The sequence below is a fragment of the Gymnoscopelus braueri genome, assembly GCF_963280865.1.
Source record: "Gymnoscopelus braueri genome assembly, chromosome: 2".
Classification (NCBI taxonomy): Eukaryota; Metazoa; Chordata; class Actinopteri; order Myctophiformes; family Myctophidae; genus Gymnoscopelus; species Gymnoscopelus braueri.
This window is the reverse complement of record NC_137604.1, coordinates 55,884,002-55,911,644: the sequence shown is the minus strand read 5'-3', so window position 1 is coordinate 55,911,644 and position 27,643 is coordinate 55,884,002. Positions and strand designations below refer to the sequence as shown.

Sequence of the window (27,643 nt, the reverse complement as noted above, 5' to 3'; positions counted from 1 at the left end):
TGTGACTTTAAGGTGTTTAAAGGTGCTGTAAGTGTAAGTTATATATTTTTTTGGTAAAACAAAACAGTTATTGTTACAAAGTTAAAACTCTAGGCTGTATTCCAATTGTAGGCCTAATCATTGCTTGAGTAGTTGTTCATTAACATGGATCTCTCAGTTTCTCTGCAGCTCTTTAGTAAGCCGGAAATATATAATTTAGCTGCTTATGCTCCAGCTTCAATTTTGGCTGCTCATTTATTTGTTTCATCACATCCATTCTCCCTCGCTTATCCTTTATATAAGTTCTATCTCCAGTCCTGATTGGATGAAATTGGTAGTCCGACCTAAAATGTATACTGAAAGCTGGAGAGATGAGGAGACCCCTAGCTGTTATTGAACTCTTTTGTAACAAAAAAAAAGGCATGGGTTTCCAAGGCTATTATTGAACAAACACAAAATAGCAATGATTCCTATTGGAATATAGAGCTATTTAACTCTCATTTGAAGAGGAATATATTTCCTTTAAGATGTTTTATATATCTCAATGGTAACAGGAAAGGTTTTGATTGAAATTGAAATTGAAACTGAAATTGAAATGTGTATTAGGCAAAAGAATGTAAAACAATTTACAAGTTACATTTATAATACTTTTGTCTAAAAGGTCCGACCAAAAAAGTCCTTGCGGACTTGTTTCCGTTGGGGTCCTTGAATTAATTTCATAGACATATAAAGTAGCAACCAAACAGTTCAGGTGGGAACCAAAACCATCTGGGCACTAGGGACATGTGGGCAACTGGAAAGGTGGGCACCGGGATAACTGGGCACTCGTCCTAGTGGGCACTAGGGACATTCAGGTGCCTACATGTCCCTTGTGCCCACTCGTCCTAGTGTCCAGTTATCTCCACCCCTAAGTGCCCACTCGTCCAGGTGCCCACATGTCCCAAGTGCCCACTCGTCCGAGTACCCAGTTATCCCGGTGCCCACCAGTCCAGGTGCCCACTCTTCCTAGTGTATATATTTGATCAAAATGCATGAGCTACATAATAATTATTCCAAAACGTGAAGAGGCGGGGTTGGGGCGGCTTCTAACACTTCAACAACCAATCAGGAGACGAATCCTTCGCATGACCCGGAAAAGAAACATCTCACAACAAAAAGTGCCGCGAATGTAATGTCTTGCTGTTGTTCGAACAGCGCCGCAACATAAATAAAAGTCGCGATAAAAAGAGCCTTAAGACGTTGTTAGAACTTACATGTATTATTAATTACTGTAGCTCCTCCATTAACCCGGCACCATGGATGAATATGACGAGATGTTCGAGATCGAGGACAACTTCGATCAGATGTACGCAGAAGAGCTGGAAATGATGGCAGAGATGGACAGTGAGTTACACACTCTATAATGTACACACATCAACTGAATTTATCCTTCTGATATTCCAGATACTCCATAATTAGCCTTAGATCAAGACTCTCGTAGATGTATTTGATCTACGAGAGTCTTAGCTACCACCCCCCCAGTTTGCCATGAAATGTCACCAGTAAAGCCCGTATTTCTCCGAACATGTACAAATGCAAAATATAAGGTGCTTATCCGCGTGCCACAAATGTTAACTCTGTGTCCGGCGTGTTTGTGCAATGTATTAGTCCATATTTTTCAATAAAGAAGTGTTTTAATCCCGTCTGTGGCCGAACGCCATTCCCCCCTCGTTTACTTCCTGTTTACATTGAGTGTAATTCTGGTTTTCACCGGATGCGCCCCGTCACTACCGCCCATTGGGAACTTCCGACAGAATCAGAATTATTGAGTTAGTATATTATTATTACACAATTATATTATTGCTATTGCAGCCAGAAGAAAATATACAGATTACAGAATATAAAAGCAACCAGGATATACAGAATCTTTTTGTAGTAGCAGGGTGGCCAAACATAGAGAAACAGGTACAGTATGTGATTGTGCAAGGAAATGCGCAAAAGATTTCCCCCAAAAAATGAAAAATACTGTGTATGGCATGCTCTTGTTGTGAGCGAGTATTTACAGATTGACAGTTGACCTGGCATTTTGGTTATTGTTCAGTGAGGCTTGTCACAGACTATTATTTATTTTATAGGATATTATCTGGGTGAAAAACACCTAAACACATCAAGCATTTTGTATCTCCTGTAGACCCTGTCGTCAGCCCAGCCAAGAAGTCAGGCTTTCGGAAGCAGGATTCCACAACAACAACAACAACAACAACAACCGGGGGCCAACAGGAGGACGATACTCAGGACACAGAACACTTGCTGGGTGACAGTAAGTTCACCCTGGGAGTACTTACTTGGTACTTAGAGTATATCATCATATCATTGCTGTCGGGCAGATTAGTTTTCATAAATTAATGCCCCATTTCATACTTTGTCGTATGACAGTGCTGTGCAAAAGTAGCAAAAATAGTAGTTCTACAAGCTCAAAATGTGAAGAAAAAAAGTATAAGCCCAAAATAGGGACCTCAGGTTTAAAGTCTGACTGTGGGTTTTATAATCATTTAACCAGTGGAATGGATCCATTGGAACACAGGTTATTTTTTCCATTTCCTGAAAATAAAGTTTTTTGGACATGGAAAGTTTCCATCCGACAGTGTGGACGATATGCTTATGTGTTTCATACAGGTTGAATAGAGGAATTTTCAAATTTGACCTTTACACAGGTAAAATTTGAAAATATAATAATAATATATATGTATAACTGAACTGAATGCGTGTGAGCGCGCATGCGCGTCCGCAACTGGTTTCGGCCCACATCAAGTCACCATTTGACCAATGTGGCCGGGACCCCGAAATGAGCTCGACACCCCTGGTCTAATATATTATGTTTTCTGGTTCCTGCAGCCCCGAAGGCGAAGCGCCAGAAGCAGGAAGCAGGCGTGGCCAAGCGGCTTTTTGTGGCGTCACAGACCGATGGGATCCCAGTCCCGTCGCAGACTGATGACATCAGCCCCCCATCGTCCCCGGAGCAGTATGACACCCCTCGTCCAGCCTCTCGTGCCTTCAGGTAAGGGGGGTGGGCAGAGTGAAGCTGGCCTATAACTAACTGCCATCAATATATGTGATTGTCTATTGACAGCTTCGGCTATACTAAACTTCGATAAACAGACAATTGTTCTGTTAAGGGTTTTCTCCATTGTCATTACCAAACTTACTTTGAATAATTGGGTCGGTATCGCTTAAACATCATTGTGTACTTCATCATGGACAATTGAATTTTGTTTTGTTTTGGTAAATGAAATATTTTCTCCTGGGATTATTTTCAGCTAGACCTTTCAAATCAATCTATTTTCGCTTAATGTAGGCCTCAGAATAGGGACACTACTGTTAAAGTGGTCAACAAAAGTGATGGTACTAGGGATGAAAAGAAAGGGGGTTAGGTAACACTAAGGGGAGGTTTAACTTGATTATGTTTAACTACGTGTTTATTATTTTTAGGTGAGAATCCTTTATAAGCCATTCATGGGTTTCTTTTCTTACCTGCACTTATTTCTGCGTTGTTTTAATAATGTTTCCTTTGTACTGTTTTTTTATTGTGCGAATAAATAAATCAAATCAAATCAGAGGTGTGACCTCATTATGTTTAATATTCACTTGTGGATTTCGTTCCCTTTTTATAGTGTGAACATGTAACTGTGCACACACTGTAAAATAACAGAATTCTGATTTTTTAAATCATTAATTTACAGGTCTGCTCCACCGGTACTGGACATAAGTGGCTTTGCCACAATTCCAGAGTCTCCCCGGCGACCTGCTGTGGCACGACCAGCATCTCAAAATGTGTTAAAGCGCCCCCCTCTGGAGGGAGACTACGTCACCGTGACAGACTCTTCAGGGAACCGCATCTACCTTCGACAAAAGGAAGACACGGAGGGACAGGTTAGGACGTTATTAGAATTACAATACATACTCTAGTCCTGGGCTTCCATATACCGTTGCAGGATCCCACAGAATCTACTGTAAATTCATACTATAATGTAACCTTTTCAATTATATTTATATTTTTTGACAGCTTCTCTATACACTGTTAAACATTATTTCTATTTGTCTGCCTCCGACACTCGCACCAAAATGACATAGGCACCGGAAATGTACTGGAAATGTATTTATTTACGTGTTCCAACCTTAGTAAATACTGTTTCTAACAAGTTAGTACTTGGGTGCTCACTCTCCCCTATCAGCTCCGAGATGAGGTTCCGCTGCACTGGACCCCAGCGTAGGTCGGGTCCGGTGAAAGTCCTCGATCATTGTCTTTTTCTGCACATCTTATCCAAACCGTAAAGGTAGTCCGAGACGTAAACGAATGTTCGCAAAATAGTCGGAAAGCAACATTTAAGCGACAGGTTAAAACATTCGTTTAAATCGCTTATTTAGTCAGCCTGTGTGCTGTGTCAAGTTTTCCCATTCAACACCCGACCGCGGGGGGCAGTATTGCTGGCGATCGAATGAGCCTGCAATGGGGGGTGAGGGTGAGGCTCCAAACGGGGCTACATAATACTAGAGTCAGTCTAGTAATATAGAGTCTAGTATTGTAGCTCTATTCGTCATCATTACAGCATTTGTCCAGTAACTAGACAAATGCTGTAATGATGACGAATGGAGCTACAAGAGGTGTTGCCAAAAAGACTACTACACAGTTCGACTTAAGCTATGATTTGTTGTCTCTATACACACCCATATACAGTTGTGTTCTTAAGCATGCCTACTCTCTAACTTTAACCCACACGATTTGGCAGGTAGTGGAATCCAGACTAGTGCCGAATTCCGAGGGTGCACTGGGACTGCTGGCAGTGCCCATTGATGTTCTGAGAGAACAAGTGGCAGAGAGGGTGAGTGACCAGTCTTCTTCTAGTGTGTTTAGCTTATTGTACCATCATCACTCCGTTCATGATGTCGTTGCTAATGTGTGACAGAGTATAATTGGTTGTTGTCAGTAGAATTGCACCGATATATTTGAGGCTGTTGCCGATTCAGTGAAATTTCTCCTGTCCAATTCCATTGCTTAACGAATCACATAATGCCGCTGTACAAGTGAATCTTATAGAGTTTTGACTTGTTGTGAGTGATTGACATTTTTCCTTTGAGACACCAGGATCAGTGTTCATCCATCCTCATTCAAATCCCTTTGAGATATAGAGATATATAATATTTGATATTTTAAGTGTTCACAGTTCTATGCCTCGTTTATACAGACATGCAAACTTGTAGCTTTTCAGCTACAATAGCCGTTTTCAATCCAAATAGGGCAATTGTGTGACACCTGACCCGAAAAAAAAACATGTTGTCACCTTTTTCACCTCGGGGCTGTTTGCATGCCTGTTATATGATATTATCAATTGCTTGTATTCAGTTTGTTTTGTTATATACAGCGACATGCACAGTTGGTTGAGGAATCCGAGCGTCTTACAGAATTACTCGCAAGGTACCCTAACTCCACACACACACACACACACACACACACACACACACACACACACACACACACACACACACACTAATGAATGTGAATACACAGACTGCTTCTTAATTGTGTTCTCACACTTGATTGAATTGAAGGTTTAATCTTGCTGTCTATATAACCGTGTGTGTGTGTGTGTGTGTGTGTGTGTGTGTGTGTGTGTGTGTGTGTGTGTGTGTGTGTGTGTGTGTGTGTGTGTGTGTGTGTGTGTGTGTGTGTGTGTGTGTGTGTGTGTGTGTGTGTGTGTGCGCGCGCTAATCAGTGGTGTGGATCAGGAGCTTGGAGAGCAGGAGAGCAGAGAAGTTGAGGAGGAGCACGGCGAAGAGGAGGGAGGTGTCTCTCGACTCCTCTGGGTGGACAAATATTCTCCCCGACATTACACAGAGCTGCTCAGTGACGATGTGAGTGTGTATGCTGTATGTGTCTTCCTGTCTGTATGCAAATAAAATGCAAAGTCTTTCCTGAGATCAATTGTGTGTGTGTGTGTATGTGTGTGTTTAGTTTACCAACCGCTGTCTGCTGAAGTGGTTGAAGCTGTGGGACACTGTGGTGTTTGGAAGAGAGAGGAAGGCCCGCCCTCCTCCCGTTGAGAGACAGCCTGTGGTCCAGAACAAATTCCAGAACAAATTCCAGAACAAATTCAACAATCAAGACAATCAGACCAAGACCTTCACGTAGGGCTGCACAATTAATGCCATTTTAATCATGATTTTGGCTTCAGACAATTAACATGATCGTCCGATTATTGATATTTAAAATGTGTGATGCATTGTAAGCTTGTAGATCGGCTATTTTCAGTATGCGAAATTGACTTACGACAAAGTATCAGTTAAAATGTATGTCATCTAGTGAGGTTCAGCAGTTTTATTCACAGCCATCATGCATGTACAATGAATGGAGTGAAAGACTTAATATTTTGCTCATAGGAGATGCACTGGAGGGAATACAAACTATTTTAAGTCTGCAAAGATGTGTTTAATTAGCAGGACTATGTCAAAGTGAAAGCATTGCTCTGTTAATTTTATTTAGTGTTAACTTTTGGTATTTATTATGTTGGACCCGTTTTATCTTGAGTCATTAGCAGGAATGTACAGTAGCACAACATGAATGTGAAAGCAGTGATAAGCTTGTGTAAAAGAATAGTTGAACTTGGTGAATAATCGTGATCTCAATATTGGTAAAGAAATATTGTGATAATCATTTTGGCCATAATCGTGCAGCCCTGCCTTCAAGACCAAGAGTCAGCTGACTGAGGAGCTACTGGAGGCTGAGCTGGACCAGTATAAGCGCCCCAAATTTAAGGTACACACGTGCAAAGACACACACATGTACCGTACATGTTTTTGAGCCAGTGGGGTTTTATACAGTGGTTCTCAAAGTGGCGTCCATGGACCCTCAGGGACCTTGGGGGTGTTCCAGGGGGTCCCCAGCTAAATTATTGATAGTTAGGAACCAACTGAACACTTACAGGTCTGTACCTCAGACAGTGTGTAAATACATTTGTAATCTCTCTGAGTTATGGGGGTCTGTGGCCTAATACATACAAAACCCGGGGCTCTTGAAATTAAAATGTTTGAGAACCACTGGTTTTATAGTTATCATTACAATTTAGGGCATTTTATCAAGATTGACTTACAAAGTGCGAGATCAGATGTCAGTTTTTTTTAAATAAAAGAGGTCTCTACCGTTTGTCTCTCCATAGGTGGCCCTGTTGTCAGGTCCTCCAGGCTTGGGGAAGACCACTCTAGCCCACATCATAGCAAAGCATGCTGGGTACAATGTAGTGGAGCTCAATGCCAGGTCAGTCAAGTAATATTCAAATACGACCACATTGTTACAGTTGTACAGTACGGTTCTTAAAGTGGTTCAGGGTTCCCTGAGAGGGTTCCCTAAAATTTAAATGATGATCGTTTGATCCAAATATCGAACGCAATAAAACAGTGGAGCTTATTCTACCACTGTGCGGACCTTATTTTTTTAAATATTGAACCGTTTGTCCTGCACCTGGCCTTCAAGTGGACTTGCGTGCCCTTTCGAGAGTTCCAAATGGACCCTTTACTGGTCTGTAACTCTTGAGTGTACAAATGGAACCAAATGGACCCGTGGGGCCCTTGAAATTTAATTTGAATTTAATGTAATTCCACACTGACCCCTCCTGTCATTGTCATTGCTGTTGCCACAGCGACGACCGCAGTGCTGAGGTTTTCCAGAAGCGCATCGACACGGCGACCCAGATGAAGTCGGTCTTGGGAACCGATAAGAGGCCGAACTGCCTCATCATCGACGAGATTGACGGTGCGCCATCGGTACGTCCCACCAACTTATTAAACCACACTTCTCTCTACAGCAACATAACTACAACTGGAATGTGGAATACGGTTCTTAAAGTAATACTAGGTAACTTTTGCAACAAAACTAAAGTTAAATTGTATATCTTTTGTGAGTGGCAAATGTTTCACAACACCCACTCCATGAATTTCACCCCCGAAAGCCTTTTCTATTATAATTTCTATTGAAAAGGTGGCTCGGTAAGCCTTTCCCGCGAAAATGACGTCATCCGGACGGAAAGCGGAAACGGAAATGCACCGGTTTCCTGTTTGGCCAGGAACTACCGCACCGGTTTCTTGTTTGGCCAGGAACTACCGCGCTAATAACAAAAAGGAATCTCACGCTGTTTTTAAGAGATTGTAGGATTTGAAGATCGAAAAACAACAGAAAAAGAAAACACAGCTCACGGTAACTAAAGCTCCACTGGCTAAGAGAAACGATCCACAGATAGTATAAAACAATTAAAAGAACGCTTTTTGAAACGCTTCCGTCTTCCGGTGAAAACAAATGGAATTCTGGGTAACGGAGGAATAAACGAACGGCCTGCAGTGACGGTAATGACCAGCAGAGGCTGCTAAAAATTGTTATTTGTGGACCTGCATTGTATTACTTTAATGCATCACTAATCCAGGGTCATGTTCTGTCTCTGATGTCGGGCAGGCTGCCATCAATATCCTGTTGGCCACTCTGAGCAGGAAGGACGGACAGAGCGGCGCCAGCGAGGCAGGCACAGAGACTGGAAAGAAGAAGAAGAAGAAGGAGTCTATCCTCCTTCGTCCAATCATCTGCATCTGTAATGACCTGTAAGAGAATGTCTCAAACAAACAGGGTTTCAAAAGTGGGTCATTGATTTTTATGTAGTGGCTTTACCGTCTAGATATGAAGGATAATAAGTTCCTCCAGATTCACATGTTGAGTTGCTTCCTATGTAAAATGCCTCTGGAGCAAACATACTATAGCTAAAATAAATATGAGGTCAAACTATACCATTGACCATCTATACTGTAATACTAAGAAATGCTTCCTCAGTAAGCCAGTGAAATAAACCTCCCTTTCCCTTCCACCAGGGGCAGCAAGTGAAAGCTGTTATCTATTCTACATATTAGATTTAATAAACCTTTCAAATTTCACTTTTAGATCTATGTCATCTTTTTAAATCAACAAAAAAATTGCTCCAGCACCACCACATAACTTAATTCACAACCATTATTGCCACATACGAACCGTGGGCCTGTGTACAGAAACTTGGCAACTGAAATGCTATGTCTATTCTACGTACAGGGAATTTGAATCGTTTTGATTGTTCCAACTCTTCTCTGATTGGCTGTCTGTCCTATCAGTTATGTTCCAGCCCTCAGGCCTCTGAGGCAGCAAGCTTTCCTACTGACGTTCCCCCAGACCCAGCCCTCCCGCCTGGCACAGAGACTGTCAGAGGTCAATATGTAAACACACACACACCAGCAATCCTGTTTGTATTTGTTGCTTATCGTGTATTATTCATTCATTGTTTGTGTATTGGTTTATCTTTGCAGATCTCACGTTGGCAGGGGATGAAAACAGACACAGGCACTCTGCTGGCCCTGTGTGAGAAGACAGACAATGACATCAGGTCCTGTATCAACACTCTACAGGTGAGCACATACAGATGGTGATGTGACTCGTCTGTCAGTTGACTCTAGGCCTATCACAATTATTACATAATCGTCTAATCGCAATTATTTGAGATAATCGTAATTATTTTGTCATAATCGTCATAATCGTTTCCATGTTGAAAAATGTTCATACATTCTCAAATATAAGAAAATGGCAGAAATAGCAGATCTACAAGCTGTTGTAAGCTTATAGATCAACTATTTCTGCAAAATTATTTTAAAAGTATCAAATTATTAAATGTCAGTAATTTCTTTGTATATTCTTGTATATATATTATTATTTGTCATATCTGCCCTGTGCAACTTTTGATTACGAAGCCTAAAAGGCAAACAGAAATTACATTTGTATTCATATGTTCCAGTAAATTTGTAATCGTGACAGCCCTAGTTGACTCCAGAAGAAGACTTCTGTCGTAGGGGATGGGCTTGTTGCAGCTGAGAGCTGTATGTGTTTTGTATTTATTTTCAAATCACATCGTGTTTTGTATAGTTACTGTGCGTGTGCGTGTGCGTGTGCGTGTGCGTGTGTGAGTAGTTCCTCCATGGTCGAGGTAAGAGGCAGGTTGATGCCAAGATGGTCCAGAATATGTCTGTAGGGCAGAAGGACCAGAACAAAGGCTTATTCCACCTGTGGCAGGAAATCTTCCAGCTCCCGCGTATAAAACGGTATGTTCCTGTCTGGGAGTCTTGCTGTTAAAAAATATTGTTTCAACAAATTGTATGTTTTAAAATACCTAATTTCTAACCCTTGGTATAATGTGCAGGATGTAATTATTTTTGTATGTTAGATGATTTATTGTCATTTCACATTAAAACAATTTACCAATTACCAAAAACTATTTACCAAAACAATACCCATTTCCATAGTACGTAGAGGCTAGACTATGACGTCAGTACTATGATGACATAGTGACGACAACATCAGGGAGCTCCATACGATATGGGTATAAATGGGACACAGACCTGGCTGCACAATGCCTCGCTGACTCGCTCGCATCACTCGTGTCTCCCTTATCTAGTCAATCGGTCTGACGGTTTCGTGCATTTATGCATTGTCCAGCGTAACATTTCACCAGCAACAACACTGGAATTAACTCTTGCCCTGTAAACTAATGGAGTTCTATTGTACAAGCATCTTCCACTTATATTGGTACAGTGTACCAATATAAGCTCAAAGCTTATTATGTAAGCTCAAAGTTTTGCTGATCTGTGAAGCAAATGGGTTGGTTTTGCCAACCAGGGAAGCCCATGCCTGTGACACTGGACACGGGACACACAGACCCGCCACAGACAGACTGAGGCACGGGGACACATAGGATATTCCCCAAAAAGTCCCAAATACTTGTTTAAATTGTCCAAACATGGTGTTTCAGGAAGCGCATAGGGGACGGGTTTGAAGATGGACAGGGGGAAGGGAGCGGAGCTCAGAGGTTTCAGCACATTCTGTTCCTGGCCTCCTCCAGTGGAGAGTACGACAAGGTTACACAGGTAACACACACACACACACACACACACTCGCACTCACACTCACACTCACACTCACACTCACACTCACACACACATATGCACGGCCATGTCTGTATTAGACTTTTTAAAGGAAGGGCAACAGAAAAGGGACAACTTCAGATATTTATATACAACATATCCAGACCCCTCTCCCCCACTAGCCAGATTTAATGTATAGGATATAGAGCTTAGGTGAGTTTTCCTAGGTGGACGTCTCCCACTCCTGACATTACAGCCTTGAATATGGTAAATGTAGGGGCAGGGCAGGTTTAGCTATTCAGCCACTGATTTACAAAATGTATATATAGTAGAGGACCTGGCTAAGATATGTATGCACTTAATTTAGGAGAGAATATCTCAACTGTTTTAGGCTAATATGACCCCAGGGAACAACTTAGGAACTATGAGAAATTCTCTATCCGGGGCGAAATACCCGAAAATGACCACGCCCTTTTAAAAATGACCACACTTCCAACATGGCGCTATCTTCTAAACCGTTGGAGCTACAGATTTTCTGAGGTGCTCAAAATGTTCAGAATACTCATGTTTGAAACCCGTGCCCGAGCCAGCAACCCTACAGGTCATCATAGTGGCCAAATCCAATATGGCCGCCACCTGAAAAAAGGTTTTGTCTATAACTTTTGAACCAGATGAGCTATGAATGCAAACTTGGTGTCTAAATCATGTTTTTTGACAATTAGAAACATGTTGGAATGCTTATCTTTATGACTGGGTGTGGCTGGACCTCTATTTTGCATATTTCAAAGATGGCGACTATCTGACAATTAGTTTTAGGCTACTTCCCTTAATCTGTCTATTTACTTTTTGAACATTAAAAACACATTAGAATGCTCATATTATTGATTGAAGCCATCTAGAGCACTCTGATTTGATTATTACAAATATGGCCTATATCAAAAATGTTATGTAACATAAAGTTTCATCCAGATTTGAGTGTAGAGTTGTTGGAATGAGTTAAGATCAAACTGAAGAAAAGAAACAACCTTTGTACAGATGTTGAAACAATAGAATATGAGTTGAACCCAAATTATACAGCAACAGCCAGTACAGTATATGCAGAGCAATGCTCAGTATAATTTGAATAATATCATACTAGTAAAGGTGTATAGAATTTTAACAATATTATGTTTAAATTAGAATCACAGATTTTTTTTGTTCTAATCATACAACTTCTATATCGAGGATATCCAACGGACTCCAGCTTCGCATAATTAGCTTTATGTCCACTACATGACTTTTGAAGCCACTGTGGAGGAGGATGGCGCAAGCTTTACTGGCATCTGCAAGACGGATCCAGTAAGGTTCCCAAGTCTTAGTCCCAATACCAGCCCTACGTACTGAAATCTGGGATGTAATGGCCTTTTGACATGCTGAATGTATGTATCAGTTCTGTTGCTGTTGTAACACCAAGACAATTATGTACAATGTACAATAATACATATTGTTCAAATTCTATACATCCTATGATAGGATTACATTTATGCTGTGCATTGTTGCACATACTGTACTAGCTGTAGCTGTATAATTAGGAATGAGTTCTACTCTAAATCATTCTATTGTTTCAATCAAATTACATCTGTAAGATACATGGTTGTTTCATAACATAGTGGCCATATATGTGATATGCACATTAGAGTCCTCTAGATAGATTAAATCATTAAGATAAGCATTCCAACATGTTTCTAATGGTCAAAAAACATGATTTAGACACCAAGTTTGCATTTGTAGCTCATCTGGTTCAAACATAGCCAAAACCTTTTCCAGGTGGCGGCCATATTGGATTTGGCCACTATGATGATCCCGAAGGTTGCTGGCTCGGGCACCCTTGCTACATCATCAGAGCATGCCCTGGGTTATATCTGGGACACATTTGGTGCTTTTAGATTGATTCACGCAACAATATTCTTATGGCCCTGGACTGTAATAAGTTGACCGTTTTTAGCCGTTTTTTTTAGCTGTTCTGTAATCAAATATAAAATTTGTCATTTTACATTTTTCTATTTTTCACTAAACATGAGTATTCTGAACATTTTGAGCACCTCAGAAAATCTGTAGCTCCAACGGTTTAGAAGATAGAGCCATGTTTGAAGTAGCGGTCATTTTAAAAGGGGCGTGGTCATTTCCGAGTATTTCGCCCCGGATAGAGAATTTCTCATAGTTCCTAAGTTGTTCCTTGGGGTCATATTAGCCAAGAACAGTTGAGATAATCTCTCCTAAATTAAGTGCATACATATCTTAGCCAGGTCCTAGACTAATAACAGATTTATTGTTCATGAGAATGGCAAATTATAACACATGCTATTTTTTTCCAAATTATTTGAATTTGTAGCATTTAAAATGGTCTGTTTGCCTGTCTTTAATGGAATCTTGAAGTTGGGATTGTAAACGTACAAACAAATCGCATTCTATCCGGTACATCAGTAGAACCTGGGAAGCATGTAATGTTGTAAGAACTATATTTTAATGTTTTTTTTACCCCTGAAACATATCTTGAATAAGTATATTTTATCATATATTTTTTATATCATTTCAAACCTTTTATTTATTCTCAAAAACACTGTAATTACCTTTAAGAACTTTAAAACTCTCACCCTGCGTCCATTGTTGTCTGTTATTTTAACCATGACCTGTGACCTTGTCCCATCAGGGTCTGTTTGATAACTATCTGTCCATGCGTCTGAGGGACCCCAACATGCACAACGTGTGTGACGCTCTGGACTGGCTGTCCTTCTCGGACCAGGTCAACTACGTGATACTGCACGGCCAGAACTTCTCCCTGATGCGATACCTCCCCTTCCTGTCCATCACGTTCCACTTCCTGTTCGCCCACATGCACGTCCCCCGTATCATGTACCCCCACAGCCAACACGAGGTACCGTACCATACACAGACCCTCTGACACGACCGTCGCACACTGAGGCGACGATCTCACAATCTCGAGAGAAAATGTAGTACTAGCTACACAGTAAAATCCTTGGTGTTAACCCATTAAGACCGTGAAAGTATCTGTTTCATTTTTAGATCTCTTTGGCTATTCAAAAATAACAGATCTACTAGCTTATTGCTAGTATTGCAAGCTTATTGCTAGTATTGCAAGCTCATGAGCTTGTAGAACTGCTATTTTTTTTAAATCGTGAAAATGTGTGCAAATCTTTGAATAAATATTTTTTTTAAGCGAACATTTGTTACTCGAGTCTCGTCTCGGCCAAATGCATATCATTTTGGGTGGTCCTTGACATGAAAAAGTTGAAAGAATTAAAGAATTTTATGTTTTTGGCCGCCGACCCGCGTCAAAATATGTTGTTCTAGGGACCCCCCAGAAGCAAAGATTTTAGTTAAAAAATTTGTTTCAAAAAATATATATATTCAAAGATTTTTCAAAAATAGCAGATCTACAAGCTCTGAGCTGCTATTTTTGAATAGCCAAAGTATAAAATAATGGTTATAGCTAAAATGACACACAGATGCGTTCCCAGATTGAATGGGTTACAAATGTTACAAGATTGTCCATTTGGTTACATTTGTTCAGAGAGTTAAATTAACAATAAGGGTTTTACTTTGTAGGTCATTATTGGGCAACAGATGTTGACATCACCGTCCGCAACATTTCTGAGTCTAACCTTTTCATCTGCTCTCTGTCATCTTGCAGGCATTAACGCGTCTTCAAAACAACAAGAACGCACTTAACACCATGTTGGCTGACATCCCACCATCCATCAGGAGCAGGATCAGCCAGCTCTGCTTGACCAGTGATATCCTCACGCTGCTCCTCGAAATCATCTGCCCCAAACTACGACCTGTATGTACAAAAATGGATGTGTGTGTGTGTGTGTGTGTGTGTGTGCGTGTGCGTGTGCGTGTGCGTGTGTGTGTGTGTGTGTGTGTGTGTGTGTGTGCATGCATGCGTAATTCTGAAAATAAGCTTTCAGGTATAAGTGTGTTTATAGCATCCTTAGACACAGAATAGGACAGAGAGGCTAAAGGCTAAACAAAATCTTGCATGAATTACGGATCTAGCCTTTTTTTGTAATTGTTTTGGCCTTTATCAAGCACAGTATCCTCAAATTCATCCAGACAAAGTTATTAGAGGTAGGTAACCTCTAATAACTTTGTCTGGATGAGTTTGGCCCAAAAACTGATCAGTGAGATCCAAGATTTTATTTGCCTTTTTTAATCTTCCTGGTTGGTCTCATCATGAGTAGTTCCCAGACTTCCCACAAAGGTCATTGCACATTTTTATCTCTAAAAACAGAAGGGAAGGGCTAACTGTTGGCAAGGCACCAAAATCCACAGTGGCCTCAGTGGGAGAGTGCAGTGGGGTGGGCAGGCTGCCTGTAGCGTGCCACTCTCATTTGTAGGCTTAGAAGCAAAAGCCATGTTAAGCTGTGATCATTCGAGGTCACCGGGCTGCTGAAAGAGGGCATCCCCTGAGTAGATCCCCTTTTAAATTAGCCTTGGCCTGCTAGGGCTGTCACGATCATGAAACTTTACTTGACGATTAAGAATGTCAGAGTGTATTTCCAAACACAGTCCCATGTCTCCTAATTAAGCCCACGTGACGGATACAGGAAATCAATAAAAGTTTGGGAGTCTTGCTTTCTCATTGTCTTTGATTTCATTTAGGGGTTTCCCCACACACTAACACACGCACGCACACACACACACACACACACACACACACACACACACACACAATAACCATAGAAGTGAGCACGATAGATGTTTTGTGTGTCTCCCTGGCCTGCAGGTGAATCCTCAGCTCTTCAGCACCAGAGAGAAACAGCAGATGTGTGAGTTGATCGACACCATGCTGGCCTACAACCTCTCATACAGACAGGAGCGCACGCCTGAGGGACAATACACATACATACTGGAGCCGTGAGTACACACACACACACACACACACACGCACACACACATAATGAGAACAGATGTTTTGTTTCTAGGGGCTGAAGGTCATTGCCACTGTCTACATTGTGGCATTCTATGCAAGCTTAGAGTTTAATCTCCTTAACCCCTGTGTGTGTGTGTGTGTGTGTGTGTGTGTGTGTGTGTGTGTGTGTGTGTGTGTGTGTGTGTGTGTGTGTGTGTGTGTGTGTGTGTGTGTGTGTGTGTGTGTGTGTGTGTGTGTGTGTGTGTGTGTGTGTGTGTGTGTGTGTATGTGTGTGTGTGTGTGTGTGTGTGTGTGTGTGTGTGTGTGTGTGTGTGTGCGCATGTGTGTGTGAGAGGCTCATTGGTGTATAGATATCGGTGTTAGGGGGGAATAATGCTTTAGTAACAGAGACAAAAGCAAAGTCCCTGTAGTGATGGTGGAGACGGGTGGGCAGATGCAAGGATAGATAATTGTGTGACATGAATAGAGGTGAAAAAGTAAAGAATGAGGAGACGGTGCAAGTGAATCAGAACCTAAGTGATAATTTAAAAAAGAAGAGGAAACCAATAGGAACCAGCAGGATCAAGTTAAGTTTCTTGCGCTTAAACTCGGACCGCAGTTTAAACCCAGGGGACCCGAGGAGGCGGGAGTCTGGCCTTTGTATTCCCGAACCCCGGGATCTTTAATTTCCCCCCTCGATCAACGAGGGCAAACAGAAGAGAGCACTGTGTGTGTGAATGGAAGAGCTAGTCTAGTGGAGCCGTGCCATGCCGGGCCACGGGGGGGACGAGAACCGGGGGGGCCAGGGTGGAGGAGGAGGAGGCGGAGGAGGTGGAGGAGGCTCCTTCCTGGTGGCTCGCTGCGACCAGGTGATGGTCACCAACGACTGGTGCCTGCCTCTGCTGGGAGCTCTGCTGCTGCTGTTCCTGATCTACACCTTCCTCTACCTGCCCTCTCTGGCAGCGCACCGTAACGCCACGGCGGCCGTGACGCCCGCCGTACCAGGCACGGATGGGTATTGACCAGTGGGGTATTGACTAGGGTTGGCATCCGGGAATCGGAGGAATCCAGATCCAGCATTGAGGAACCAAGGAATCGGTTCCATGGTTCCATCATATTTGGAACCGTTTCTGGAACCGGGTTTTTAAAGATTTTTTTGGGGGGCTTTTTATGCCTTTATTTTAGAGAGGGATAGGGAAAGTAGGCTGACAGGAAATGGGGAGAGAGATGGGGGGGTGACACACAGCAAAGGTTGTCGGGAACGGGAGCCGTGATACACTGTCAGGCTGGCATTGCAGACTAGGGTGCCCGGATCGTCACGCTATGGCCCAGACCCAGAACCGGGTTTTTATCACACTGTCAGAGCTGGTATGAGGACCTCAGGTCTGCTAGACAATTACAAGAATACCGGTGGTTCTCAAACTTTTTAATTTCAAGGACCACCATAACTCTCGAGAGTGTACAAATGGAACCAAATGGACCCGTAAGGAATGGTAATTTGAGTTACAGACCTGTAAGAGTCCATTTGGAACCACATCATTAAAGGGAGCCGTTAAGGAATCGGACCGCTAAGAGGGAATCGTTAAAATCCTAAAGGATCCCAACCCAAGTTAACGGATGTAAACGTTTGACACTGTTGTTGTTCACCATTACCGGAGTCGTGTACAGGAGTACAATTGTTGTTGCGACAACTCGCGGACACGCCCGCTCGCTTGCTGCCGGATTACCTTGATTGGACTAGCCTTTTAGTTGGGACGCTCGTTTTGATTGGTCAGACACTATCCTGCAGTCAGAGAGAACAAGATGCATCACAGAGAGACGGAGTGAAACAGAACGATGGACTTGATTAGATCCATTGGATATGAGTCCTGTTTTTTTCCCTTCTTTTTCTTTTTGGTCTGGTAGAACAGTTGCTCATGATTTCTTGTAGAATTTGTCCCTCATTCTGTAATGTAACTACATTGGATTAAAGGTCGCCATGACTGATTTCAGTCATTTAGATTCCATAGAAGCCAGCATGTCTTCTATGGAAGCATGTTGTGCAGCTCTCAATGAGTCTGTGACGCATTGAGAGCTTGTAGATAGGCTATTTTATTTGAAGTGGTCAAACTAGCAATATGTTCAGAATCATCTTCCATGAAATGTTAATGGTCTCGGATATTTCATATAAAAGCAAAGGTTAAAGCCTCAATCTGTGATTCACCTAGTTGGCAGTAGCTAGAACAGCAGGAACGATATTACTATATTAATATTACTACTTATTGTGTTAAAAAATTGCACATTAGGACTTGCTCATACAAAAATGTTCAGTCGTGAGATTTGATGTTGCTTTAATCCATGTAACTATAAAAGCATAAAGAAGTACACTATCTTCTAGTATGTATAACCATTTACCCTGATGTCTCAGACAGGATGTAGTGAATGTGGCTAAAATACAATACTATCCACAATCTGAGTTAAAGGAAGATTTCTCTATGGGTGCATTCTGACAGCAAGAACACTGGTAATGTCTAATGATGGCACATAATAAACGACTCACAAAGCACATGGTTTTTGGTGTTGAGTGGGAATGATGGTTTTAACTTTTCTCACTTAATGTGTGTGTGGGTGTGTATTAGAGAGATGGAGCTCAGCTGTAAGAGGATTATGGTATTAAAGATCGACAGTCTGGATTCTATGTAGATGAGGGAGAAGAAACTGCTGGCTAAATATTCTGTCATCATCTTATAGGTGCTTATAGGTCACTGTTGTTTGTTTGTGTGCACGATTGCTTTATTTACTACTTAACGCTTTATGATGCAGGCGCGTGGAGGAGGTGGTTCGCTTTCAAGGTCTTCCGCCACGCCGCCAGCTGACCTACCAGGCCAAACAAACGATCAGCAGAGAGATGGAGCAGGAGAGGATGAGGAGAGCCGAGCAGCTCTCGATACAACGAAACCCTGTAGTGGTAGGACTCTCTACACACACGCTTTCTATTCCTGGAAAGTTACCATGCTATAATGGAAGCTATTCTCATGTTAATTAGAGAAATAAAATAAGAAATTTGAAATCTTGTTTGAAAACAAAAACCTGCCTAACGATGATGTCACTGGTAGGCGGGTTTCTGAACTGTCCACAGCCCTCCTCTGAGACACAGTAGAAAAGAATGGTACCATATTCTCATCGTGGGGACCAATTATATGAAGATGGGTTGAGAATGGGTGACGTCATCCTTTTAAGTAAAGTTTCATGCCTCTTGCCCTAATAGAGCACCGAAGTCTGACGTAATTTACGCATCCTACCTGGGTTGCGGTTTTCCCCCCCATTCTGAATTCCAATAGACGTGTTTAATATCGCGTTAAATAAGAACTGTGTTCCAAAAATAAACAAGTGATTCCGGTGATTTGACTAGTATGGATATGAAGCATCAACTGACGGTGAGGAAAAGCTAATGTTACTTCCGCTGAATTAGTTAAATTTTCGCCAGAAACAGACTGTATCAAATATGAGTGACTGATGATCATAAACGATACAGAGCCACCTCCCTGACAATATCGCAGAGACGGTTTGTTTATTTTTGGACCACAATTCTTATGAGACTATTCTAAGATGACCCAATGTTATTCTCCATAGAGAAATTACTTAGACCCAGGGGATGAACGAGTGACGTCAGGACTTATGTGCTCTATACAGCCGTGTGTTATAATGTGGTCTGTGCTCAGAGGTAGCATGGTGTTTAATAACTTACTGTGTGTATCTGTACAGCACAAGGAAGAGAAGAAAAGCGCTGCTCCCATAACAACCAGGAACCATCAGCAGAGGCTGGAGAACATTGTCAAACAGACCAAAGTGGAGCCCAGAGTGAGAGACACACACACACACACACACACACACACACACACACACACACACACACACACCACACCACACCACACCACACCACACCACACCACACCACACACACACTACTTGTATAAAGCCATTTCACTCTGTTTATTTGAGTGTTTTAAATTGTGTTGTTGTAATAATTAACAATGTATTGACTCTGTAATCAATAAAAGAAAAGAAACATGCAGCTGTTTAAACACTGCCTTTTCCACCGCTGTATTGTGTGCTGGATGTTACCACTAGATGGAGCCCCAGAGCCAGATTAAAGATTTTAAAGTGACATCAGTGGTAGATGTTGTGTATGTGTGTGTGTGGTGTGGATGTTCACAATGAGAGCTGTTCAGAGTGTAACAACCTAGATACTGTATTATCTTCTGCCTATTCCGGTACTGGATGGATGTGTGGATGAATGAGATGGAAGGAGACTCTAGAGGGGACAAATGAGGCCAATGAGAAAGCAGCAGATTACGTTGGGTTCCCTTGTGATGAATCTGGGAAATGAGGCTAATGAGACATAAGTATAACGCTGTGTGTGTGCGTGTGCATGTGTGCATTAGTTTGTTGTATTTGACCTCATTAAGGATCGACGTGAATGTTGTTCTCAACCTGTCATTTTTTGTGTGTGTTCTTGTGTTCTAGCCGGAGGTGGATTTCTTTGGTAGAGCTCTTGCTCCCAAACCCCAGAAGACCCAGGCGACCTCAGAGACAGGTAACAATGGAGGCCCCTGAGGGCCCCTCTGCTAAGTGGTGTCAACATCAGCGCTCCCATCAACAGGCGTTGAGAAGCACACCACTTGCCAACGAGCAAGCACTGGCCAACAAACTACTAAGATCACATTCATATTGGTCTAGTTCAGATTCAGATTTGTCTGATTTGTTCCAGTTGTAAAACATATCAAACACGTATGATTATAATCAGTGGTGAAGTACTCAGATATTTTACTACTTGTAGATCGGCTATTTTCAAATAGCATATGAATAAAATAGGGCTAAAGTGGTTAATGTATGTTTTATAATATAATAATTTATATCTTCAAAGTAACTAGTAACTCAAGTTTTCAAATAATTGTAGTAGAGTAAAAGTACAATATTTGCCTCTGACATGTAGTGGAGTAGAAGTAAAAGTACTGAAAATTGGAAACCCTCCTGTAAAGTAAAAGTACCTCAAAATTGTACTCAAGTACAGTACTTTAGTAAATGTACTTTCCACCACTGATTATAATCATGGAGGCTCGGAGGCAACAGTTTTGAATTCTAAACCCCTGCAAACTACAAGATGTAGTTTGTGCATGGTGACCTGCCATAAATTGCACAGACCGGCGCAGACTTAAATATCGGCCATCATGGACAAAACTGGGACAAAACTTAGCCGTAGAATCTTAGCTTGGCAACCTGCCAAATCTGCCAGCTCGAATCTTAATTTGCTCTTGTGTATCGCGGCCTGGCGATGATGCCAGGGACGTAGATTCTCAGGTTGCATTGAATCAATTAATATGTATTGATACAGCACATTTCATTCTTTAAAACGTTTTCCGAGACTGTGTGATACTTTCTATTCTAAATGTACTGATATGAATAAGTGCTCAGGAGCTAATACTGGGTGCTATTTGGATATTAAAACGATAACAGCAGCACAGAGCCAATGCAAAGACAAATAGTGATCCTGTATTTTCAGGCTCCTTGTTTTCAAAGCAGTGGGCATAGGTTTGTTACAGCTGGTTCCTCTGGCATCCAAGCCCATTCATTGAATTTAGGCAGAGATCTATGATCGTCTGGCTACGCAAGACTACAGTGACTGTGATAAATACAAATTCAGATCCCATTGTTTGCATTAAAAAGTAAACTTTACTAACTCAGCTTTTATGCATATAGTGATGTTTGTTACACTACGACAGTTTTCCTAAATCTAGATCTAGATACGTCGTACGTACAGTATCATATTGCCAGATTCTTGCCAGTTGCCGATACACAGCCGTAATCTTTACTCACTTGGATTTAGTCCAACCATATCTAAGGGCCACTTGAGCCTCTCATCCAGACATCCCCCTTAAGTGTTTACTGAAAGCCCTGTCTGTCTACTACTAGCATGGTGGCAGTGGTCAAGCCCGACTGGGGCCTTCCTGTGTGGAGTTTGCATGTTCTCTCCACATGGGTTTACTTAACAACAAAATTTAATACATGCAGGTTACTAGAGACATACTCCTGTCAGTGCCCTTGAGCAAAGCACTGGCCATTTGAGCCGGAGCGGTGCCGGGCACTTCTCACTGTTCTCAGTGACTGCACTCTGCTACCAATAGTTAGGATGGGTCAAATGCAGAGGAAAGGAATCAGTAAAGGATAACTGGAACCAGAACGCTCGCCCCAAAACACACTCGCCCCCAGTGGTTCTTGTATTCTTGTATTCGTTTTACTGAGGTTACGGTTAGGAATAAGTTTAGGGTTAGGCATAGTTTTACTGAGGTTACGGTTAGGAATAAGTTTAGGGTTAGGCATAGTTTTACTGAGGTTACGGTTAGGAATACGTTTAGGGTTAGGCATAGTTTTACTGAGGTTACGGTTAGGAATACGTTTAAGGTTAGGTTTAGGCATAGTTTTACTGAGGTTATGTTCAGAAATAACTGGTGGCGACCGTTTCCGTTTCCGAGGATTTGACCCGGGTCGAGCGTTCTTGTATTCACCTTAACTTACAGTGTCTCTGTCTGCAGGTGAGAAGAACATTGAGATGGCCATGGGAACAGCAGTAGGGAACAGTGATGTGTGGTTCCGCTTCAACGAGGGTGTATCCAACGCTGTCAGACGAAACGTCTACATTAGAGAGCTGCTCTGACCCCACCCTCTCTAACACAACAACACACTCTATCTCACAAACACATATGCACACACTCTCCAACCTGGTTATCAAGTTACACATGAGTTCCTCCTTGATGGTGAGAATGTGTTGTTGTTACTTTTTGTGTATTAATAATCACAATAAAACATTTTCCAGTGGTTTTGTTAAATTCAAAAGTCTTTATTTTTGATTGACGGTGTAAACAGCCAATAAAAACAGCTTGCTTGATAACAATGCTCAGTGGTCCTTCAGTAACGAAACTGCAAGAAAGCTACTCTCAGTGCCGTGCACTCACACACACCGCCAAGAGGTCTGCCACTCGTCATAACATAAATTAAAAGCATTCATGGGTGCCCAAATAAATAGATAATTAACAATAATAATAAATGCATTGCATGAGAGATTCGATTGTGACAGAGTGCATAATGATTGTGTGTGTGGGTGCATGTGTCTTTAGTTTGTGTGCGTCCATTATTGTGTGTGCGTGTGTGTGTGTGTGACCGTTAGAGGATCACACACTTGCCCTTCTCCACCCAGGGGTTGGCTCTCATCAGCTCGGGGTTCAGGAACGGATCTTCACACACGCACCCCTCGATCCACTTGACCAGCCTGCCACACACACACACACACACACACACACACACACACACACACACACACACACACACACACACACACACACACACACACACACACACACACACCGTTAACTCCAGTACACAAGAAGTCAGATCGTGTGTGTGTGTATTGAGGAAGAAGTTATATGGCTGCTTATATCTAACCTTTATATTACACCATCACTTAATAATACTTCTACAATACATTATGATATTAGCTTGTAAGAGCCTAAATGTCTCCACTAGGCCTAATAGCTATTGTTTTGATACAGTCTATCTCGTTATGGTTGTTATGTTATGTCCTTGAAGCAGCTACAGTATAACTATGATCTCTGCCCTGTGCTCGAGGCAGAACTACCGTACCACTGACATGAGTGTTAATGTACTTCTGACCATGATATCATGTAACATAAAGCATAACCACCACCACCTAGAATATTGTCTCGACTCCTATGTGCCTTATCGATTGCTGATTGATCCAGAATTCCACGACAGTATATACTCACTCTGTCACTGTGATGGAGGACTTCTCTCTGTTGATGGCCAGCTGGTATTGAAGACTCTCCACCTCTCTCTTCATCTGAGGTACATCTAGCTCATCCATGATGCTGCTGTAAACAAAACGACCACAGAGTAAGCGGCATGGTTTTGTGTACGTCTACTCTACACCACGCCACATTCAGCTCACAGAATTGCACTTTTGTGTAAACGTTTGATCAGGAATTGCAGTTTTCCGTGTTTTATAAACCGAAAAAGAGTGCATCAAGTGAGCACCTCATAAGCAGCTGTTTATAGCAGTAGCTACTATAGGTTTATAGCAGTAGCTACTATAGGTTTATAGCAGTAGCTATAAACTCTGTGTTTAATAGCCTACACATTTCCGTGTTCTCACAGTTGGACAGTAATGGGTTAGCCACTTAAACCCCAGCATCGGTGTTGTGGGGAAAGCTTTCTCTGAAAAATAGCAGATCGACAAGCTCGCAACGCGACGCGTTGCGAGCTTGTCGATCTGCTATTTTCAGCAATCACAATTTTCAACAATAACAGAAATAACAGAAAAGACAATAGTATTGAGCCCTGAGGGACTGGCTAAATGTCATTGTCCCTTTAAAAAAATGAAAATGTCACACTTTGTCCCAGTGTGGGTAGGATATGGCACAATTAATGGAAACGAACACAGTCCGTAGGTGCAAAACAAGCATTTTATTTGCCCTTTTTAGAAAGTCCCAGGGAAAAAACAATACATCACAAACTCTATATACACACTGGACAGATTGGCCCTGGGTCTACTCCTCAACAGTCCTTCACTGACTGCCAAGCAGTGGCAGGTCCCCCTACTTATATAGGCTAGGCCCCGCCCATTGGACCGTACCAAACCTGAATTGAATCCTCAATTTAACCAGTTAATTGTAATGTCCAGAGACATTACAATTCATATCCACACTTTAAAGTGTCACATATTACTCAAAGAATTAACCACATCATCATAATTAATATTAGAGTACCCATCTTCCCACTTTACCAATTTTAAACCAACCCACAGTTGGTATGGTTCAGCATGGGTGGAATGAGCATGCTTGATTGCATGCTCCCTACACTGGAGTCAATGCAATCAAACAATCAACCATCAAACAATACATCAATACAATCAAACAAATATCATTCCCTGCAACTTAAACAATACAGAATAATTCAATAACACAGGAATTTACTAAAGTCTGTTATATGTATCATCAGTGGCAGGGTGAACTGCCACAGAAAATATGAATAATGGGAAATGTACACTAAAATTTGAATAATGTGAAATGTACACCATAGTGAGAGTGTTCCTTCCTCATAAGTGCTGGGAACTAGAAACTGCCAATGCCTAAAGCTAAAGGCCAGATCGCACCAATGCAACTAGTCTCATCTCCTTGCAACAACACAGTTTTAAGGCCAGTCTGACACCAATGCAACTCCTTGCAACCAACTGCCATTGGGGATAATCATGGTTGCAAGTGGTTGCATGTTGCAAGGAGTTGGCATTGGTGCCATCTGGCCTTTTATTATATCACCCAACGACGTTATTAACATTTATACTGTAGAATAGATCAATAGAGAAACCTTTTAGAACATAATTTCCTCTCCTCGTCCATCTATCTAATGGATCTAGATGTAAGTAGGTCGGGGATCTAGAGAGCCCGTTTCAGGTGACCGCATCACATCAGTCAACATCTGCTCCACCGCATCCGGTTAATATTCCAGGCTAAAGCAGAGGACTGTCTTCACAGACACATCAAGTTCACTTGTAATTGTATTGCATAGGTATTTATTTACTGACACTATATACGGCGATAGAAGCCTGCAGCCTCCTCCAGCCCCATATAAGAGCCATCATCATATATATAGGGCTGTGTATACAGAGGCATGTCGTTGTCTTGTCTGTCTGCACTAAACAGACACACATAACGGCAGGCCTACTTTCTAGCTCCTACATCCAGATGTTGCTTGAAGATTCGCTTCAATAAACAAAGCCGCCGTATTCGCGACAAATTAAATAAACGGCAATATAAAAAATTGAAAAATAAATGTAGCATATCGGTCGGCGACGGCATCTCAATTATTTTACGTCGAACCAAGAGAGCCGCATATATTGAATCAAAAGATGATAATTATTATTAGCCGATCCGCAACAGCCTGCCTTATAATAAACATTGATCAGCTAACGGTCGGATAAATTCTAGCCGTTAGAATAGAATGATGTCTCACCGTCAGTCGGGGCCTTACAGTCCGTTGCTCTTCTGTCTGTCTGTCTGTCGTTTCGGACGGAGATGTTCGTGGAAACAGCCTGTCTGTGTGTCTGTCACGATGCGGTGGTTGAGAGGAGGTTTTCCCCGGCAGAGAGAGAGAAGCTCAGGCGGCTGCAGGAGGTCCTTAGTGCGGCTCGGATGGGATGGATGTGGCGCAGGGAGAGCAGGGCACCTCCTCCAGGGCACCTCCCTTCTTCCCTTGTTGCGCTCCACTTGGGTAGCGACGACTGTGTGAGGAGGAGCACCAACCAGTGATGGAAGAAGTACTCCTCACATTTTTTCTACTCAAGTAAAAGTATGTTGTAGAAATAGTCTGTCTAAAATCTAAAAAAAAGAATATCATGAAAACAAGAAAATAGCAGATCTACAAGCTCACAATGCGTCGCATCGCGATGCATTGTGAAGGGCTGAAATATATAGTACAAGTTTATAGTAGTACAAAATTAAAGATTTACTTGAGTAAAAGTGCAAAAGTATTGGTATCAAAATATACTTAAAGTAACAAAGGCAAAACTCATTATGCAGAAGGTCCCAAGTTTTCAAATGTATAAAAATCCTTTGAAAATAGCAGAGCTCACAACGCGTCCCACCAGCACCATGACACTTGTAGATCGGCTATTTAAAAAAAAAAAATGGAAATACTCAATTAAAGTAAAAGTACCTAAAAATTGTATTACAGTACTTGAGTAATGTGCTTTCCAGTTTCCACCACTGGTAAGGAGATGCGCATCCAGGGCTCCCTCTGGTTTGTTAGGCAAACGAGATGTATGGAAATCCTCCCCTAGTGCCTCCAGGCCGGCAGGAAGCTTTGCAAATGAGGCCATGTCCCACAAGCAAATCTATAACGTAGGCATTCGCCTCGCCTGTATTGTATTTAAATAGCAACCGAATCCCCTAGCCTCATTTTTATTTCCCTTTTTGGCAAACAGACATCCACATTTTGAGTGATGTGATGTGTGGAAAAACACTTCCAAGTATGAAATATGCTCATTACATAATTTGGCCAGAGTAGCTAACGTTTTAGGCAAGGACTGACCTGATCACAACACGATTTAGGACTCAAAGAAATGGTCTGCGTTTAGTCCTAAAATCATAGCTTGGGTCATTGATGTAGTTTCTGCACATCAATGGCCACAGTAGTCTAAAATCAAGGTCAAGTCTCAAGTGGCCCTCATGGCAGCATTTTGATACAAGGCTCAATCTAGAGTCAGATTATATAAGAACCCATTTTTCTCTGGACCAAATACCATTGTATTGATTAAATACTTTAGATTAGTGGTTCTCAACCTGTGGGTCGGGACCCCCAGGGGGTCCCCACATGATCTCGGGGGTCCCCAGATGACAGTGAAGTGACAATTTAAGGACTGTTTATACCTTTTTAATACCTCAAAACTGGCAAATTGTCAAATAATATAAGAAAGGCGAGGCGTTGTGAGCTTGCAGATCTGCTATTTTCACAATATTTATTTTATCTCAAATGAAATTGAATGCCTCAAACTCCTACAAGTGCTTGACAGGGTGGGGGGGGGTCCCCAGATCAAATATGATGGTTTTAGGGGGTCGCAGGCTTAAAAGGTTGAGAACCACTGCTTTACATAGAAATGTAAAGCACGAGGTACAGTCAGACATTTGGGCTAAAAGATGACACACAAAAAAGTCCTGGGGAATTCTTGGGCTATGCATTCTGTGTAGT

The 27,643-nt window shown here is 41.9% G+C and overlaps 2 protein-coding genes across 3 annotated transcripts; one reads left to right on the top strand and one right to left on the bottom strand.

The window, feature by feature from the left end:
• The first annotated feature begins 1,172 nt into the window (after positions 1-1,172).
• On the top strand, positions 1,173-22,778 carry chtf18 (CTF18, chromosome transmission fidelity factor 18 homolog). Its single transcript, XM_080449436.1, has 23 exons — positions 1,173-1,362; positions 2,150-2,278; positions 2,854-3,016; positions 3,699-3,888; positions 4,746-4,838; positions 5,379-5,431; positions 5,730-5,868; positions 5,969-6,141; positions 6,688-6,769; positions 7,170-7,267; positions 7,650-7,773; positions 8,456-8,598; positions 9,136-9,229; positions 9,328-9,426; positions 9,983-10,113; positions 10,821-10,935; positions 13,622-13,846; positions 14,624-14,773; positions 15,722-15,852; positions 18,650-18,794; positions 19,592-19,687; positions 20,354-20,423; positions 22,420-22,778. The coding sequence occupies exons 1-23, from the start codon at positions 1,275-1,277 to the stop codon at positions 22,539-22,541; spliced, it is 2,853 nt and encodes a 950-aa protein (XP_080305562.1). The 5' UTR covers positions 1,173-1,274; the 3' UTR covers positions 22,542-22,778.
• LOC308100587 (guanine nucleotide-binding protein G(I)/G(S)/G(O) subunit gamma-13-like) lies at positions 22,722-26,150 on the bottom strand. Of its 2 annotated transcripts, none has more exons than XM_080449655.1 (3): positions 25,910-26,150; positions 23,668-23,769; positions 22,722-23,153 (listed from the first exon to the last, which is right to left on the bottom strand). In XM_080449655.1, the coding sequence occupies exons 2-3, from the start codon at positions 23,763-23,765 to the stop codon at positions 23,048-23,050; spliced, it is 204 nt and encodes a 67-aa protein (XP_080305781.1). In that variant the 5' UTR covers positions 23,766-23,769; positions 25,910-26,150; the 3' UTR covers positions 22,722-23,047. The 2 variants fall into 2 exon arrangements, with proteins under 2 accessions (XP_080305781.1, XP_080305780.1); XM_080449654.1 differs by having other exon boundaries at positions 22,726-23,153; positions 23,668-23,772; positions 25,910-26,147.
• Between the last annotated feature and the right edge of the window lie 1,493 nt (positions 26,151-27,643).

Coding starts and splice junctions, on each gene's coding strand:
- chtf18 (XM_080449436.1), top strand. CDS start 1,275: ATGGATGAATATGACGAGATGTTCGAGATCGAGGACAACTTCGATCAG. Junction 1,363..2,149: donor AATGATGGCAGAGATGGACA/GTGAGTTACACA, acceptor TATCTCCTGTAG/ACCCTGTCGTCAGCCCAGCC. Junction 18,795..19,591: donor TACAACGAAACCCTGTAGTG/GTAGGACTCTCT, acceptor GTATCTGTACAG/CACAAGGAAGAGAAGAAAAG.
- LOC308100587 (XM_080449655.1), bottom strand. CDS start 23,765: ATGGATGAGCTAGATGTACCTCAGATGAAGAGAGAGGTGGAGAGTCTT. Junction 23,154..23,667: donor TCCTCCATCACAGTGACAGA/GTGAGTATATAC, acceptor TGTGTGTGGCAG/GCTGGTCAAGTGGATCGAGG.